Source organism: Vipera berus (genome assembly GCF_964194415.1).
Source record: "Vipera berus genome assembly, chromosome: W".
In the NCBI taxonomy this organism is placed as follows: Eukaryota; Metazoa; Chordata; class Lepidosauria; order Squamata; family Viperidae; genus Vipera; species Vipera berus.
Genome location: NC_138210.1, coordinates 54,482,547 through 54,497,096, shown reverse-complemented (window position 1 = coordinate 54,497,096; position 14,550 = coordinate 54,482,547). Strand labels below are relative to the sequence as shown.

Sequence of the window (14,550 nt, the reverse complement as noted above, 5' to 3'; positions counted from 1 at the left end):
TCGGGCTCCATGTGGATTAGCCCTCAAATTCGCTTGTATTCTGACAACCTCGCCTTCTTTCCTTTTTCTGATCCTGACTCTTCCACCTTTTCCTTAAAGAGGCCTGGCTTCTTTTCGCCACTGGAGCACACTGCCGCCGCCACCAACTCCTCCAAAAGCCTCTCTCTCTTCCTCTGGGCCTGCCGACAGCCTCATCCAGTTCCTTCGCTCCATAAGCTCCAGGTCCTCTCCTCCTCTGCCTCCTCTGGAAACAGCCCTGATTTGCAATACAATCCATCACTAGGCCAGCAGTCAGATCTTGCTGCTGGTAGAACAAATTCAAACAGCGCCAACGACTTTTAACGGTCTCACCAACAGTTCCAAAACAACTAGAAACTCGCCATGCCAGCAAAGATTGTCGGTCGTATGTTACCTTAGTTCCACCATGTTGCTCAAACACATTAAAATCTTCCTGATCATGTGGCCTATAGCCCTTACTATCCCTCCCAAAACTATTCGCCTTCAAGAGCCAATGCAGCCGCAGCCATTCCAGGCGCCGCCATCTTAGAACATAGTAGTGCAAAGGTGAACAATTAATAAAAAAATAGGGGAAATAAGGTAGGCTCTGTCCCAAAGGTAGATCTCTGAGAAGATAAAAAGCTGACTTTTTACCTCTTGCAAGCTTTTGTTACTTTCACTCAGGAAGCAGGAAAGCAAACTGGCCTCTTGATAAAAACATCCTTTTTTCCTATTGTTGGAGAGGAATTGGCTGGGCTTCCCAATAGGATCCGGGAAGAGGTCTGGCTTGCCAGTAAGAAATCGTAAATGAACTCGGAAAGCGAAAGAATCAAGTCAGTTTGCAGATGATCAAGGTTTATTTGAGAGCAGGAGGTTTTTAAAAACATTCGACTTGGGACTAAAAATTGAAAAGTTCTTTAAAGAGTGGAGTATCGTTGAACTGTGCTACCTTAGTGAAAGTTTTGCATGAAATGCACAAAACTGCCATCTACAATCACATTTTCTAACCTTTGTGCTGCATGGTTTGAGATTTTGTTTCTTTGTGAATTGCCCCTTGACTACGAAACTAGCATCTTCCTCGCCTTTGAGTGGTATATCTGCGCTGGCTGCCTATAAAAACACTCAAGTCACTGAACTTTTTTTTCTTTCTGGTAACTGATTTCTGAGTCAGCATTCTTGAAAGCTGTCAAGTTACAGTAATGACCTTTACGAAAGGCAGTGACTGGAAGTGGGGGAAGGAGAGGTCAGGATCCCGCAATGGGCAAAGTGGAAATAGAGGAGGAGAGGACCGCTGGGGATTTGGTGCAGTGTGGCTTATTGCTCAAAATCTGCCTTCAGACTGGCCTTGGGGTTATCTATCTTCTAGAGAAAGAAGGCTGTTGGTTGTAGATTTCAAACACTTACTGGGTGTACAATCTTCTTGTCCGCCTGAGTTTGTAGAGAGATGCGTAATAGTTGGAGCTAAATACAATCTTGTTGACTTCATTACTGGGCAGTGCTGCTGCAGACTTCATAGATGTTGCTTGTGTGGTTAGCAGAGCTATTTGTCACGGATTGTTTCTCACAAACTTGTGCACCTTTCAACAACTTTCAACTAAAGATGAGAACAAGTGGGAGGTGCTTAAGGCAGCTTTGCCTATGGATAGAATAAAAACTTTGACTTCTACCTGCGCAAGCAGCTTTTGAAATACGGAAGTCGCTAACTTGGTAAAATGGGGAAGGGGATTATTATACAGGATACACAGCTCCAGATCCGTTGACTAACCTCCGCCAATCCCTTTTTTCCCCCCAGATAATTTTCAGTAGCTTTTGGAAGGCTCATTATAAATAGCTCCACAATGAAAAGGTTGGCTTAGCTGTCAGATGGTTTATTCCAAGAAATTGGGGTGCATCAGCAATACACTATCTACAATCAGCTCTGCTCATCCATTCTAACAGGGAAAGGCCCCCAATTCTGCACTCATTAAAAGGTCTTAAAACTGGGTGCTTTGGTCCTTCCTTTTAGCTGCAGATTGAGTTCAATAATGCCTGGGGGACTGGCAGCGTCTGCAGCCGAGCCCTGGTGTCACCTCTGCCCTGCACGCTGGTTCGTACAGCCCGCTGACACAGCTCCTGCAAAGTGGGCACCTTGCAACGGAGTGGCTGTGAGAGGGCCAAAGGCACTGGAGGTTGACCCTCACTCTCCAAGTAGCAGGGACCCCCTTCTACAGCCCCAAGGCAGAGATAATACTCAACTAACTGGACCACGCAACTGAAGGTTGGGGGATGGCCAGCTCCTGGCAAGGCCTCCAGGTGGAAAGCTGAGTCCTGCTGCTGAATACGCAGGTTGGTGATGCCTGTCCTGGTGCGGACACTCAAGGTGAAGAGGTGGTGATGGTTGGAGGAATCTCTCACCAGGAAGACACCAGGAGGCTGGGAAGTCAAGAGCCGCTTGGCTTCAGCCCCTGACAGGCTGCCCCAGTAGAAGCCACTGGCCTCCAGTCGCTCCAAGGCACTTTCCACCCGCTCAAACTCTCCGCAGAAACTCTTGAAATGGTAGGAAGGGACGGCAGGGCCTGTCATGGCCACCACGACTGGTGCAGATGCCGGCGGGCAGCAACAGCACAGGGGGACCATCGCGCCACCAATTGACTAGTGGACAGCTCGATCGTTTATCAGAGCTGCATCTGAAAAGGAAGATAAAAGTCAATTCACAGAGAGGCACCTGAACATCACTCGCATCAAGGGTATTAACCTGGTTTGGCCTGGTGAGTCAAAATATTAGGTACAGGCAAATCCTCAACTTACAACATTCATTTAATGACTTGTTCACAATGCAAACGGCACTGGGAAAAGCAAGTCAGGAAGGACCCTTGCAGCATCCCCAGTCGCCTGATCAAATTCCAGATGCTTGGCAACCAGCACGTATTTACAATGGTTGCAGCATCTCGGGGCGGCAGGGAGGGGAATGGTGTCTTCAAATTGTCACTGGTGAGCTTCCCAGACAGCGGCTGACAAGCAAAGTCAATGGGAGAAGCCAGATTCGCTTAACGCCACGTGATTCACTTTAAAAAAATGATGTGCTTAATGATGGCAAAAGAAGTCATAAAATAGGACGCGATTCACTTAATTGAGTCATGGTGGTGCAGTAGTTGGAAATGCAGTATTTCAGGCTGATTCTGCTGATGGCCGACTGCCGGCAGTTTGATTCTCGCTGGCTCAAGGTTTGACCCAGTCTTACATTTTTTTAAAAAAATCCCATTTATATCCCGCCCTTCTCCGAAGACTCAGGGCGGCTTACAATCTAAGAAACACAAATCAATGTGGTTAGCAATAGCCTTCATTCTATGTATATGCCTGCTTATTAGGCCTTTTGCTCCCCCCCCCAAGCAGCATTTTTACAAAGTCAGCTTATTGCCCCCAACAATCTGGGTCCTCATTTTACCTACCTCGGAAGGATGGAAGGCTGAGTCAACCTTGAGCCTGGTGGGACTCGAACCTGCACTAATTGTAGGCAGCTGGTGTTACTTAAGAAGGCTTTAGCCCACTGCTCCACCAAGGCTCTTACAGCCTTCTGAGATTGGTAAAATGAGGTCCCAGATTGTTGGGGGCAATAGGCTGACTCTGTAAACCGCTTAGAGAGGGCTGTAAAGCAGAGTTCCCCAACCTTTCCAGGTTGGCAGCCCAGGCGAAGGGGGGGGAGAAAGAGGTGATGGTTTTGTGAAAGGGGCAGGCATGTGTGTGCATGCATGACCACCCATTGCTTGCACGAGTGAGGCCACGAACACCTGTGACCCTCAGGCAAATGGTGAAGTAAGTCATCTGAGCGGTGCCAATGGGTGTTGAGCCTTCTTGGCGGCAGGATGTTTTTTGCCCCGTGTTCCAGCCCTGAAGGGGACACAGGGCAGAAAACATTCTGCAATTCCATGAAGGCTCCACACCCATCGGCACCACTCAGGTGACCTTGAGGATATAGATAAAACCTCCAGGTGACCTCACTGATTCTCTAAAAGAATGCAAATGACCAGCTGTCTGCAAGGAATATAAATCCTTCTATTGCCCACCATCTGGTCAGAGCTGAAGAAGCTTCTTGGATGGGGAGAAGCGAAATGTCTTCAAAGAAAAACAAGAAAGTTCAGTTGCCTCCTGAAAAAGCACCTTTGGGACATCCGTGACCTGGGTGACTGAGAATCTCCATAGACCAGACATGTCAAACTCATGATGTCACACAATGTATTGGGACTGTTTTGCCATTGCCAGCAATGGGGTGGGCGCGGCTTCCGCGTGACGCATCCGGCCTACGGGCTGGCAGTTTGACAATTCAAACTAGGCTTTCCTCTTGATCTCAAATTCTTCGTTGACTGACTTTAAAAAGCTGCTTAAGCTTCAATTGGCTCTCAAACAAAGAATAGATCACCCACAGTACTTTTTTCCAGTTCATTTTTTCTCTGATAAGGTTTGCTTGAAAAAAAATTTAGATAAATTTTATCCAGCTCAGCAAGTTTAGCGAAAAATATTGGGAAAATAACCTAGAACTGTTAAGTGCCCAAATCCCAAACATTCTAAATTTTTTTTTACTGATAGTTTATTGCATGGAGTTTATCCAAGCATCACACTACAGGGTACCATTTCTGGCAAAGAACCTGAATGGAGTTGTTCAAGACTGGAATTAAAAAGTTGTAGTCCCAAAATATGGACATTTTATGAAGAATTTTGGCTCTATTGAGCCTGAGGTTCAGGGAAGAGAATTACTCTTAAGTAGATAGAAATAAATTACCACTCTGATGCTAAAGGGTATATATATATTCCTTGGTCATTTTTGAAATGCCCTTTTACTGTAAATATGAAACAATGAAGCAGCCCTAGGTGAATTGCACAGGTTCTCAGAAATTATTTGCCACAAATTATTTGCAATCTTTCCAGTAAAAATAGAAGGCAAAATACGGTGAACATGGTTCTTTGGAGAATCATGGTGGATAAGAAATCCTTGATCTTGGTCCTTAGAGCCTCTATGCCAGCTTCTTCAGCATGACTATACAGATAGTCCCCAACCAATGGCCACAAATGGAACCAGAATTTCCATTGCTAAGGAAGGTGATTGTTAATTGTCATATCTGATTTTATAACCTTTTTTTTGCCACAGTTGTTAAGTGAATCTCTGCCATTGTTAAGTGAATCATGCAGTCATTAAGCAAATGCAGCTCCCCCCTATTCTGATTTTGCCTATCGGAAGCCAGCCGTGAAAGTCACAAACGGCAAACACATGACTTTGGGGTGCTGCAACTTTATAAATACATACTGGTTGCAAAGCGGCTGAATTTTTATCATGGGAATGCTGTGACTGTTGTGTGAGGACCCATCGTAAATCGCTTTTTCAGTGCCGTTGTAATTCTGAATGGTTGCTAAATAAATGGTTGCAAGTCGAGGACTACCTGGAAGCGCTAGTATGGGTTTGATTTGTTAATTTCATGTATTTTTAAACTGCTACCCATACAGATCTATCTCAAAGAAACCTGAGCTTCTGAAACTGCAGGTTCATTCCTGCAAGAAAACCAGCCCGTCTTGCAAAATTCATAAAAGAGATGAGCCAAAATGTTTGCTTCTTAAAATGACAAACAGAAGAACTAGGTTCCCTTCAGGGATGGTGATGGGGAAGAACAGAGGAATAGGCGATGGAGGTTTCCCCCCCCCAAGAGTTAGACCAATCTCTTGTAGAGAGCAGTTTAAGGTAATCAGATTTGTAGGCAATTGCTCTAACCAGAAGATCAGGCATGGAAGTCAGAGGATTCAGTTTGAAATGCACCGAATAAAATTTCCCCAAAGTGGAAAGCACAGCATGGAAATGGACATTATTCTAACTTCTGGGTCTGGTGCTACTTTTTCATTTTATGGCAGTTTTTAAGTTGCGGTCCTATCTGGACCGAGATGCCCTATGCACAGTCACTCATGCGCTTGTGACCTCCCGGTTAGACTACTGCAACGCTCTCTACATGGGGCTGCCCTTGAGGACCACTCGGAGGCTTCAGCTGGTGCAGAATGCAGCCGCGCGAGTTGTGATGGGGGCTTCCCGATACTCCCATGTAACACCTCTGCTCCGTGAGCTGCATTGGCTTCCGGTTGCCCTCCGGGTGAGATTCAAGGTGCTGGTGATGACCTATAAAGCCCTAAATGGCATGGGCCAAGATTATCTTAGGGAGCACCTGCTGCCAGCATCAACTTCCCATCGTCCTGTGCGCTCCCATAGGGAGGGCCTCCTTAGGGTGCCACCGGTCAGGGAGTGCCGGCGGGTGATCCCCAGAGAGAGGGCGTTATCTGTGGGCGCGCCTGCCCTATGGAATCAATTGCCGGTGGAACTCTGGATCCCCCCCGACCTTCGTTCCGTTTCACCGGAACCTGAAAACTTGGCTCATTGATCTATCTGGCCTGGACTGAGGGGTTTTAAGTTTTAAACTTTGTTTTAATTTGTTGGGCTAGTAATTAATTTAATTTATTTTAATTCTATTTCTATTTTAACTTTTATATTGTTTTTAAACTTTGCCCTGTAAACCGCCCTGAGTCCTTCGGGAATAGGGCGGTATATAAAACTAAATAAATAAATAAATAAATAAACGGCCTCTTCCACTTGCTGTGTTGCTGGACTGCTAACATTTGCTTCTCCTTTCCTTCTGCTACCAAGCCTGGATACTTTCTCTTGCTAAGATCCCAACCACGGCAGCTTCCTTTTCAACTTAAACCTCTTTACAGAGTGTTTAATCTCACCGTCGATCTCAGTTACAAGATGGTTTTGAAACTATTACGTAACTCAGAACATGTTCAGGCCGGAGAAAGCAGGATTCTGTTTCATAATCTGAGGGCTTGATATTGGTTGAAAGAACTAACTGGTCCTTCAAAGAGAGAAAAAGTCTAACTCAGCAACCACCGAAAGGCAGAAGTGGGGAAGGGAGTGAGTCCAAGAATAGCAAAGAGAATTAGCCTGCAGCTTGCAGAGGAAAAGGCAAAGATCCTTCCCAGTTGACTTTGATGTCTAATGGCTGCCTAGCCAACATGTCCACGTTGCTTTCTTGATAAGAATACAAAAGTGCTTTATCATGATTTTCTTCTCGGGTGAGATCTTTTCTCAAATTCCTCATCTAGTTTACAGCCAGCCTTGGTTTCCCAACTGTCGTCCATTTGAATACTAACCAGGTCCAACCTGCTGAACTTTTTTCAAGATTTATTTTTATTTTATTTTAATTTCATTTATATCCCGCCAAGGTCACCTGCAATGAAATGTAGTTTTGAGAGAGTCTACTGGAATTCCTGCCAAACATTTTCGGGAAGCCAAAGTTAGAATGACGCACTGTGTGTTTGACTGACGTCTGCTCGCTCTCAAACGGTTGCCCTTACTGATTTGAAAGTAGAACAGGTAGTCCTCAAGTTATGGACCACAAGTGGGACTAGAACTTCCATCACTGAACAATGTGGTCATTCAGTGAGTTGCAGCCATTTTGATCACGTGACTGTGGGGATGTTGGGTTGGTTGTTAATTGCAGGACTGACCGTACGTCACTTTTTTTCAGCCCCGTTGTAACTTAGAACAGGCATTAAACTAATGGTTGTTAGTCAAGGACTATCATTTGGCATTCTCTACCTGGTGACCTTTAGATGTATTGGCCACAATCTCTCATTATTACACGCTGGTTGGGAATAACAGGAGATGTAGTATAATGAATCTGGAGACCACCTACTCTTAAGTCTTCATTCTGATCCTATAAAATGCCTCCTATTGAAGTAAGATACTGGCAGGTAGCAGCTCCTGGCTAACCTTATCTGGGCTCCAAAACTGAGCAGGGTGAGTCCTGGTCAGGATTTGGATGATAATTTGTCAGGGGAATTTCATGGCTGAATACTAGAGCAGGAAGTGAAAACGCCAACTGAAGAAATGGACCAAAAATTACCAAAACACAAATTACATACGTGCCAGGAAATCTGAATGGCCATGTTCATGAAATCAACGAGCTGCTCTGAATCTAAGGACATGTTTGGCCTTGTCATGTTGTGTGTTTCTGAGTTCATTTCCTCTAAACTAATTGATAAAAATAATTGCAATAATGGAGAATCTTTATAAATCAGGGTTGAATGTTTGGCTTCCTAGTGATCTCTGATCTGGGCAATCTCCTTGCAGACATTTCATTGCCCCACCCAGTAACATCACTAGTAGTTTTGATATAATTAATAAATTATATTAATTATAATTGATGAATAGTTCACCACCCTAAATCTTGCCTCTTGAATCTCTGGATAGAAGGCTTTATCTATCCCACACTTCAAATATTCCCATGTAATCAGTTCAGTAAATAAGAATTAGGCTTGTCCCATTGCTACCATGGTTTGTTTTTTAATCTTTGGCAGGAAGAATTTATGATTAATTAATTTTTTTGTCTATTTCCCTACAAAGATACCACAATAAAAGGAGATGGTCAACCGCAACTCTAAAACTAATCTCAGATTCATAAGAATAAGGGGGGAAATATTTTGGGGACTATATCGCTAGAAAGCAGTAAGTTGAAGTAGATGGCATATTTGACAGCTCATATTCATTAACATTTCCCTGCATTTAGAAACCTAGCATCTCTGTAATATTGGAGAAAGAGGTAAATCTACAATTGTCCTTATACAGTAACTGCTGTAAAGATCAGAAGCCACCTCTTTATCTTTTTCTTTCTTTTCTATTTTTCTTCTACTTTTTTTGTACTTTAGTTCTCTCTTTTGTTTCTTTCTTTTTCCTTCTTGCTCTATTTCAGTTTGTCCTAATTTTTACTCTTGTTTTTAAAACTTATTTAAAAAAATTTTTAAATTCTATTTTTTAAAAAATATAAATCTTTTCTTCTAAAACACAGTATTGGTATCTTGAGGGCACAGTACTTTTTACGTGGGAAACTACAGTTTTCTAGGCCATATTTCTTCAAAGTGTTTCCCACTGTAATGTTTTCTTAGGCAACCTCAGCTCTTTTATGACTCATGGACTTCAACTCCCAGAATTCCTGAGCCAGCTTGGCTGGCTCAGGAATTCTGGGAGTTGAAGTCCATGAGGCAAGACTAGAATTCACAGTCTCCTGGTTCCTAACAGGGCGCCTTAAACCACTACACACAAAATGAGAACAGAATATTACTACAGGTAGTTCTTGACTTATGACCACAGTTGAGGTCCAAATTTCTGTTGTTAAGTGAGACATTTGTTAAGTGGGTTTTGCCCCATTTTACGACCCTCACCGCCTTTGTTAAGTGAATCACTTCGGTTGATAAGCTAGTAACAGGGTTGTTAAGTGAATCTGGCTTCTCCATTGACTTTGCTTGTCAGAAGGTTGCAAAAAGTGATCACATGACCCCGGGACGCAACAACAGTCATAAATGTGAACCAGTTGGAGATGCTGCAAAGGTCGTAACTCTGAAAAAAGGTCATAGGTCACATTTTTCAGGGCTGTTGTAACTTTGAATGCTCACTAAATAAACTTGTAAGTTGAGGACTACCTGCATGAAAAAGCTTACATAAAACTCTTTTTAATTGATCTGTGAATAATACTTTACTGGACTGAGAGAAAATTTAGCACAGTTGAAAAGTCAGAATCTCATAGCGGTAAGATCCTATTCACAGATTCCTCCTGAAAAACCCAAGTGAGTTATTGCTTCTGTGCAAAGGCAGTCCCATGTGAGGGTTTTTGTTTTGGTTAAAAAGAAAAAAAATGCCCTGAAGTAGCCTCACACAGGAAAATGTGACCCATTTTAAGGGGAGTAGCATCTGAACTCAAACTTGTCAACTTTAGACCATTCCCAAACTACATCCTAGAAGGAATCCGCTTAGCTGCCAGCAGGGTTAAAGAGGCTGGTCCAGTAGATGCAATACATGGGATATGCACTCTGGGAAACGAACTCTCTGCTAGTCTCTCCCAATTCCAAAATCCTCTGAATTATCTTCTGCTCAGATAAGCAAATCCTGGACAGAAATCAACCACCCCCAGCACGGTTCAGTTGTGCAAAAGAAAATGAGAGCAGACAAAAGGGGCCTCCTAAGTACATTAATAGAGGTGGTCCTAGTTCAGCCCTTGTCATCTCCATTGAGAAACGGACTGAGTAGCAAGTAGTAGAGATCAAGAACTGACATTAACAGGCTAAATAAATCAATAGCTTGTACTGATGTACAAGCAACTGGTGACAGCTCCTACAGCCCGAAGCACCTCCCCTCAGAAGAGACTCTTCATTTCCGAATGAGTCACTCTGCTTATCTGCCAATAATTCCAGGAGGTGCATCCTTCTTTATCTTACATTTTCTGAATTAAGAGGAAATTTCCATCACTGTGAGCCAGTTTGGTCTAGTGCAGGGGTAGGCAACCTTGGCTCTTTTTATGACTCGTGGACTTCAACTCCCAGAATTCCTGAGCCAGTCATGCTGGCTCAGGAATTCTGGGAGTTGAAGTTCACAAGTCATAAAAGAGCCAAGGTTGCCTAGCCCTGGTCCAGTGATTAAGGCACTAGGCTAGAAAAGGGGAGACCATGAGTTCAAGTCCCTTCTTAGCCATGAAAGCTAGCTGGGTGACTTTTGAGTCGCTTTCCCTCAGCCCAACCTATTTCACAGGGTTGTTGTGAGGAGGGGAAATAGGAGGAGGAAGTTGTGTTGGATCTCTTCACTGCCTATTTATTTGCAAAAATAATAAAGGTGGAATAGGAATAATAAAATAAATTTTAGGACACAATTAAACTGACTTCTCTTGAATGAAGTAGTCTTGTCACCTTTCTGTATGAATCTGTGATGAATATCTACCCCATCCTTTTTAGATCCATCTCATTTCTACATTCTATAATTCTCAACTCAAAGAAGCTACAGTAGATACCTCCTTGTCCTTGAATGAGGGGGTCTTTGGTGCTCTCTGATCTTGGTTTGTTTTCTTGCACACGTTTCATTACCCAGAGTAGATAATATGAGTAGTCACTAGCATTGATGTTATCTAGTTTGGGTAATAAAACGTCTGCAGGAAAACCAAACAAGCTGAGAAAGTACCAAGGACTGTTGAAGATGAGTTTTGTATCTCCAAAAGCCATTTCTCTCTATGAACATTTCTGGCACCTGAGTTTTTCCAAATAACTTTACTTTAGCTCAGGGTTTCCCAACCTTGGCAACTTTAAGACATGTGGACTTCAACTCCCAGAATTCCATGCTGGCTAGGGAATTCTGGAAGTTGAAGTCCACATGTCTTAAAGTCGCCATGGTTGGGAAACCCTGACCTAGGTCATCTCCCACTTTCTTTTATAACGCATTGGGCTGGCACCAAGTTGAGAAAAGCAGAAATAAAGCAACACTACAAAACCATCTTCTTGGCTCAGTCTAGCAAATGAACAAGTTTATTGGTGTCCTTAAGGCACCTTCATTTAAATACATGTTTCTATAGGATAGAGAGAAGAACATTACAGAAGGTTTAACAAAAAATATATATAACATCAGCTGAGAGAGAATTCTTAAACCCTGTATGTTTCAACAGAATGAGAATACAATAGGACTCATCTTTTGAGCATCTACTTGGGATTATTTTAAATCCAACTGTACTAGCTTGGACTGGGCTGTGACTTTAAACAAAAATTACACTTTTTCTGGACCAAGGGCCAGTCTGCTCTTTGAACACATACAGGTAATCTCCAACGTACAACCATTCATTTAGCGATGGTTTGAAATTACACCACCACTGAAAAACGTGACATGACCATTTGTCACAATTATGATCGTTGCTGAATCCCCAAGTGATCCAAATTTGGACACTTGGCAAACTGGCACGTAGTTATGATGGTTGCAGCGTCCCAGTGTCAGGTTCACCCTTTGTGACCTTCTGACAAGCAAGTCAATGGGGAAGCCAGATTCAATTAACAACCATGTTATTCGCTTAGCAACTGCAGTGGTTCACTTAATAACTGTGGTAAGAAAGGCCATAAAATGGGGCAAAATTCATTTAACAACTGTCTTGTTTAGCAATGAACATTTTGGGCTCAAATGTGGTCCATAAGCCAAGTTATTTTCTTTACATTTAAATAGAGTTGATATGATTCATTCTCCAGTTACATAGAAAATATTTTCTACTTTTAGGCACATTTAAAAACCACCACTAAGGAACAATTTGGGGAAAGGATTCTCTACTTCAAATTGTGCTTTTCTGCACAACAATCAAGCAGCAGCTTCCTCAACACATTTTCTCCCTCAGCTGCAGCTGCAAGGGATGGAAACCCAAGTGCTTCTCCAGGCTAAATGGTGTTCTATGAATTGCTTAATTTTTGTTGTTGGTTTTTATTCTCTTCTCATAACTGCAGATGAGAAAATAGCATGAAGAAAAAGAAGAAATAGCATGAAGAAAAAGGACGTTGCTAGTGAATAGTTATACAGTAATGAAAGAAATGGGAAAATCATGGCTGGTAGACAAAACTTTATTACAGTTTTCCTCTGGTGTGGGAAGCAAATAAACTTGCATGAAATCTACGGAAAATGCAGCTATTTTCACAACACAGAGACAGACAGACAAACTCATGCACACACGCAGAGGACTACTACTAGGCATGCCTGTGTTAGGTTTAAAAGTTGAGAGGGTGTCAAATACTAAAACGTGGCTATTTGCATTGCGGCAGTCCTAATCTTATAAAGCAAAAGCATAAGCTTAAGCTTCGGCGGGGCTTAATCGTCGGGACGTTAATTTGAATTTTGCCAGATTTCATACAAGCATCTGATTTTTCGAGTTATTGTTCTTATTCGGCAACCTAAAGGTGGTCTTCCATCCTCCCCCGTGTTAAATAAAATAAAAATAAAATAAGCGCCAAAACCAGACCGGAGCTTCCCGCCCCGATTTACCCCCCCCCCAATAAACCAGCATTGAAAAGAGTTTTTCCCTACTCCGCTACCAGCCCCGAGAGTCCGGGCTCGGATCTCTTGTTTAAAAGAGTGCCCGGAACGGGTTTTTCTTCTTCCCAACTTTCGCAGCACCCCCCCCCTTCCCGGCTTGGAAAACAACCCCGCTCGCTCCCAATGGCCCGAAGAGTTTCGCTAACCTTTGTTGGCGAGGAAAGCCGAGCGGTGCCTGGGGTTTCTCCGAGGAGCGGGGAAAAAAGTAAAAAAAAAAAGTGGGGGGGGGCCCGCAAGCGAATCGATTTAAAGCGCGGACTCCGCTTCGCAGGCTGGGCTGCGGGAAGCGAGTCCGGCGCGATCGCCCCTTTCTCCCATCTTTCGAGCGGCGGCGGCGGCGGCGGCGGCGACGGGAGGATGGAGGTGGGCGAAGGCGCACAAGCGCGTCGGGATGGTCTCGGACGGAGAAAAGCTCCCCCCAGCTCGGACCGGGGAAAGAGTAGAAAGAGGTGGAAGTTTACGGGGCTGGCTGGGTGGGGGGTGGGGACGGGGGTGGGGGAGTGAAACGGAGGAGGAGGAGGAGAGGAGGAGGAGGAGGAGAGGAGGAGGAGGAGGGTGGAAGAACAGCGCCAATCTATTTCCTTTGGCCAAAGAATCGCGGCCCCTCTTTGCTTTCCTGGAAATGCGTGTGAACGTTACGTGCGCGTTTCTGAAGCGAGAAGCGCCTTTCCCGTTAGCGGAGGAATCGGAGAAGGCGGGGTGGGGAGGGGGTGGGGGTGGGGGTGGTATCCGACGACTTCGGATACAATCTCGGTGCGGGGGGAGGGAGGGAGGGAGTAGCAGCTTAAAAGGGCAGGGGAGAAAGTGCCCAAGTTTTCAATAATCGTTCGGCGTCTCCGATTGGATATTCTTTGTATATATGCATGTAGGTATAGATATATAGATATAGATATAGGCACTTATGCATATATATATATAATTTAAAATTTACACAAATATGAGCTGTCACCGGTGTGACTACTGCCTGTCGATGGCCTTCAGGTTAGGCTGACACAGGAAATAAAGATTTGTCCCATGTTTGGGGCCTAGCAAGGTAATCTAAAATAGTTAACAAGCATTTGACACACACACACACACACACACACACACATATATATATGTATGTATGTATGTATATATGTATATGTATATATGTATATATATATGTATATATATATATATGGAAAACATATGTACATTGGTCAAGAGAGGAGATAGGCTCTGTGTGTGTGTGTGTGTGTGTGTGTCGGGGGCGCGGGGAGGGGGGGAGCGTGGCCGAGTATTTATTTTTATGAATGGTCGCCACTTTCATTGGTCGCTGGGGAGTGGCTGACAGGGCTCTGATTGGCAGGAAGTGGCTGTATCAACCCCGCGCGCTCCCTCCCCCCTCCCCTTTTGCTGCTGCTGCTTCTCCCCCCTCCCCCCCCTCCCGTCCGGGTGATTCCTGGAAGTGTGAGGGACTGTTGGTAAGGAGGAGGGGAATGCGAGTTGGTTCCCGCCTCCGCCTATCTCTGCAGTGGAAGACGGGTTGGGTAAGGTGATCGGGCCTTTGGAGGGAGATCCCCCAGCTCGCCCGAAGCGGCACACCTTTCGTTTTTAACCCTCTCGGCGCGAGGGGAGCGGCCGTGCCAAAAAAAAAAAAGGTCGGGGAAGCGACCAATGGCAAGCTGCCCTCTCCTCTC

At 44.3% G+C, this 14,550-nt stretch overlaps 1 protein-coding gene across 2 annotated transcripts; it reads right to left on the bottom strand.

The window, feature by feature from the left end:
• Positions 1-847: 847 nt before the first annotated feature.
• On the bottom strand, positions 848-13,312 carry LOC308676093 (suppressor of cytokine signaling 3-like). Of its 2 annotated transcripts, none has more exons than XM_081341816.1 (2): positions 13,036-13,312; positions 848-2,663 (listed from the first exon to the last, which is right to left on the bottom strand). In XM_081341816.1, the coding sequence occupies exon 2, from the start codon at positions 2,611-2,613 to the stop codon at positions 1,999-2,001; it is 615 nt and encodes a 204-aa protein (XP_081197942.1). In that variant the 5' UTR covers positions 2,614-2,663; positions 13,036-13,312; the 3' UTR covers positions 848-1,998. The 2 variants fall into 2 exon arrangements, with proteins under 2 accessions (XP_081197942.1, XP_081197943.1); XM_081341817.1 differs by lacking the exon at positions 13,036-13,312 and adding an exon at positions 2,785-2,845.
• Positions 13,313-14,550: the final 1,238 nt, after the last annotated feature.

Excerpts from the sequence above, each read along its gene's own strand:
- LOC308676093 (XM_081341816.1), bottom strand. The coding sequence starts at position 2,613 with ATGGTCCCCCTGTGCTGTTGCTGCCCGCCGGCATCTGCACCAGTCGTG.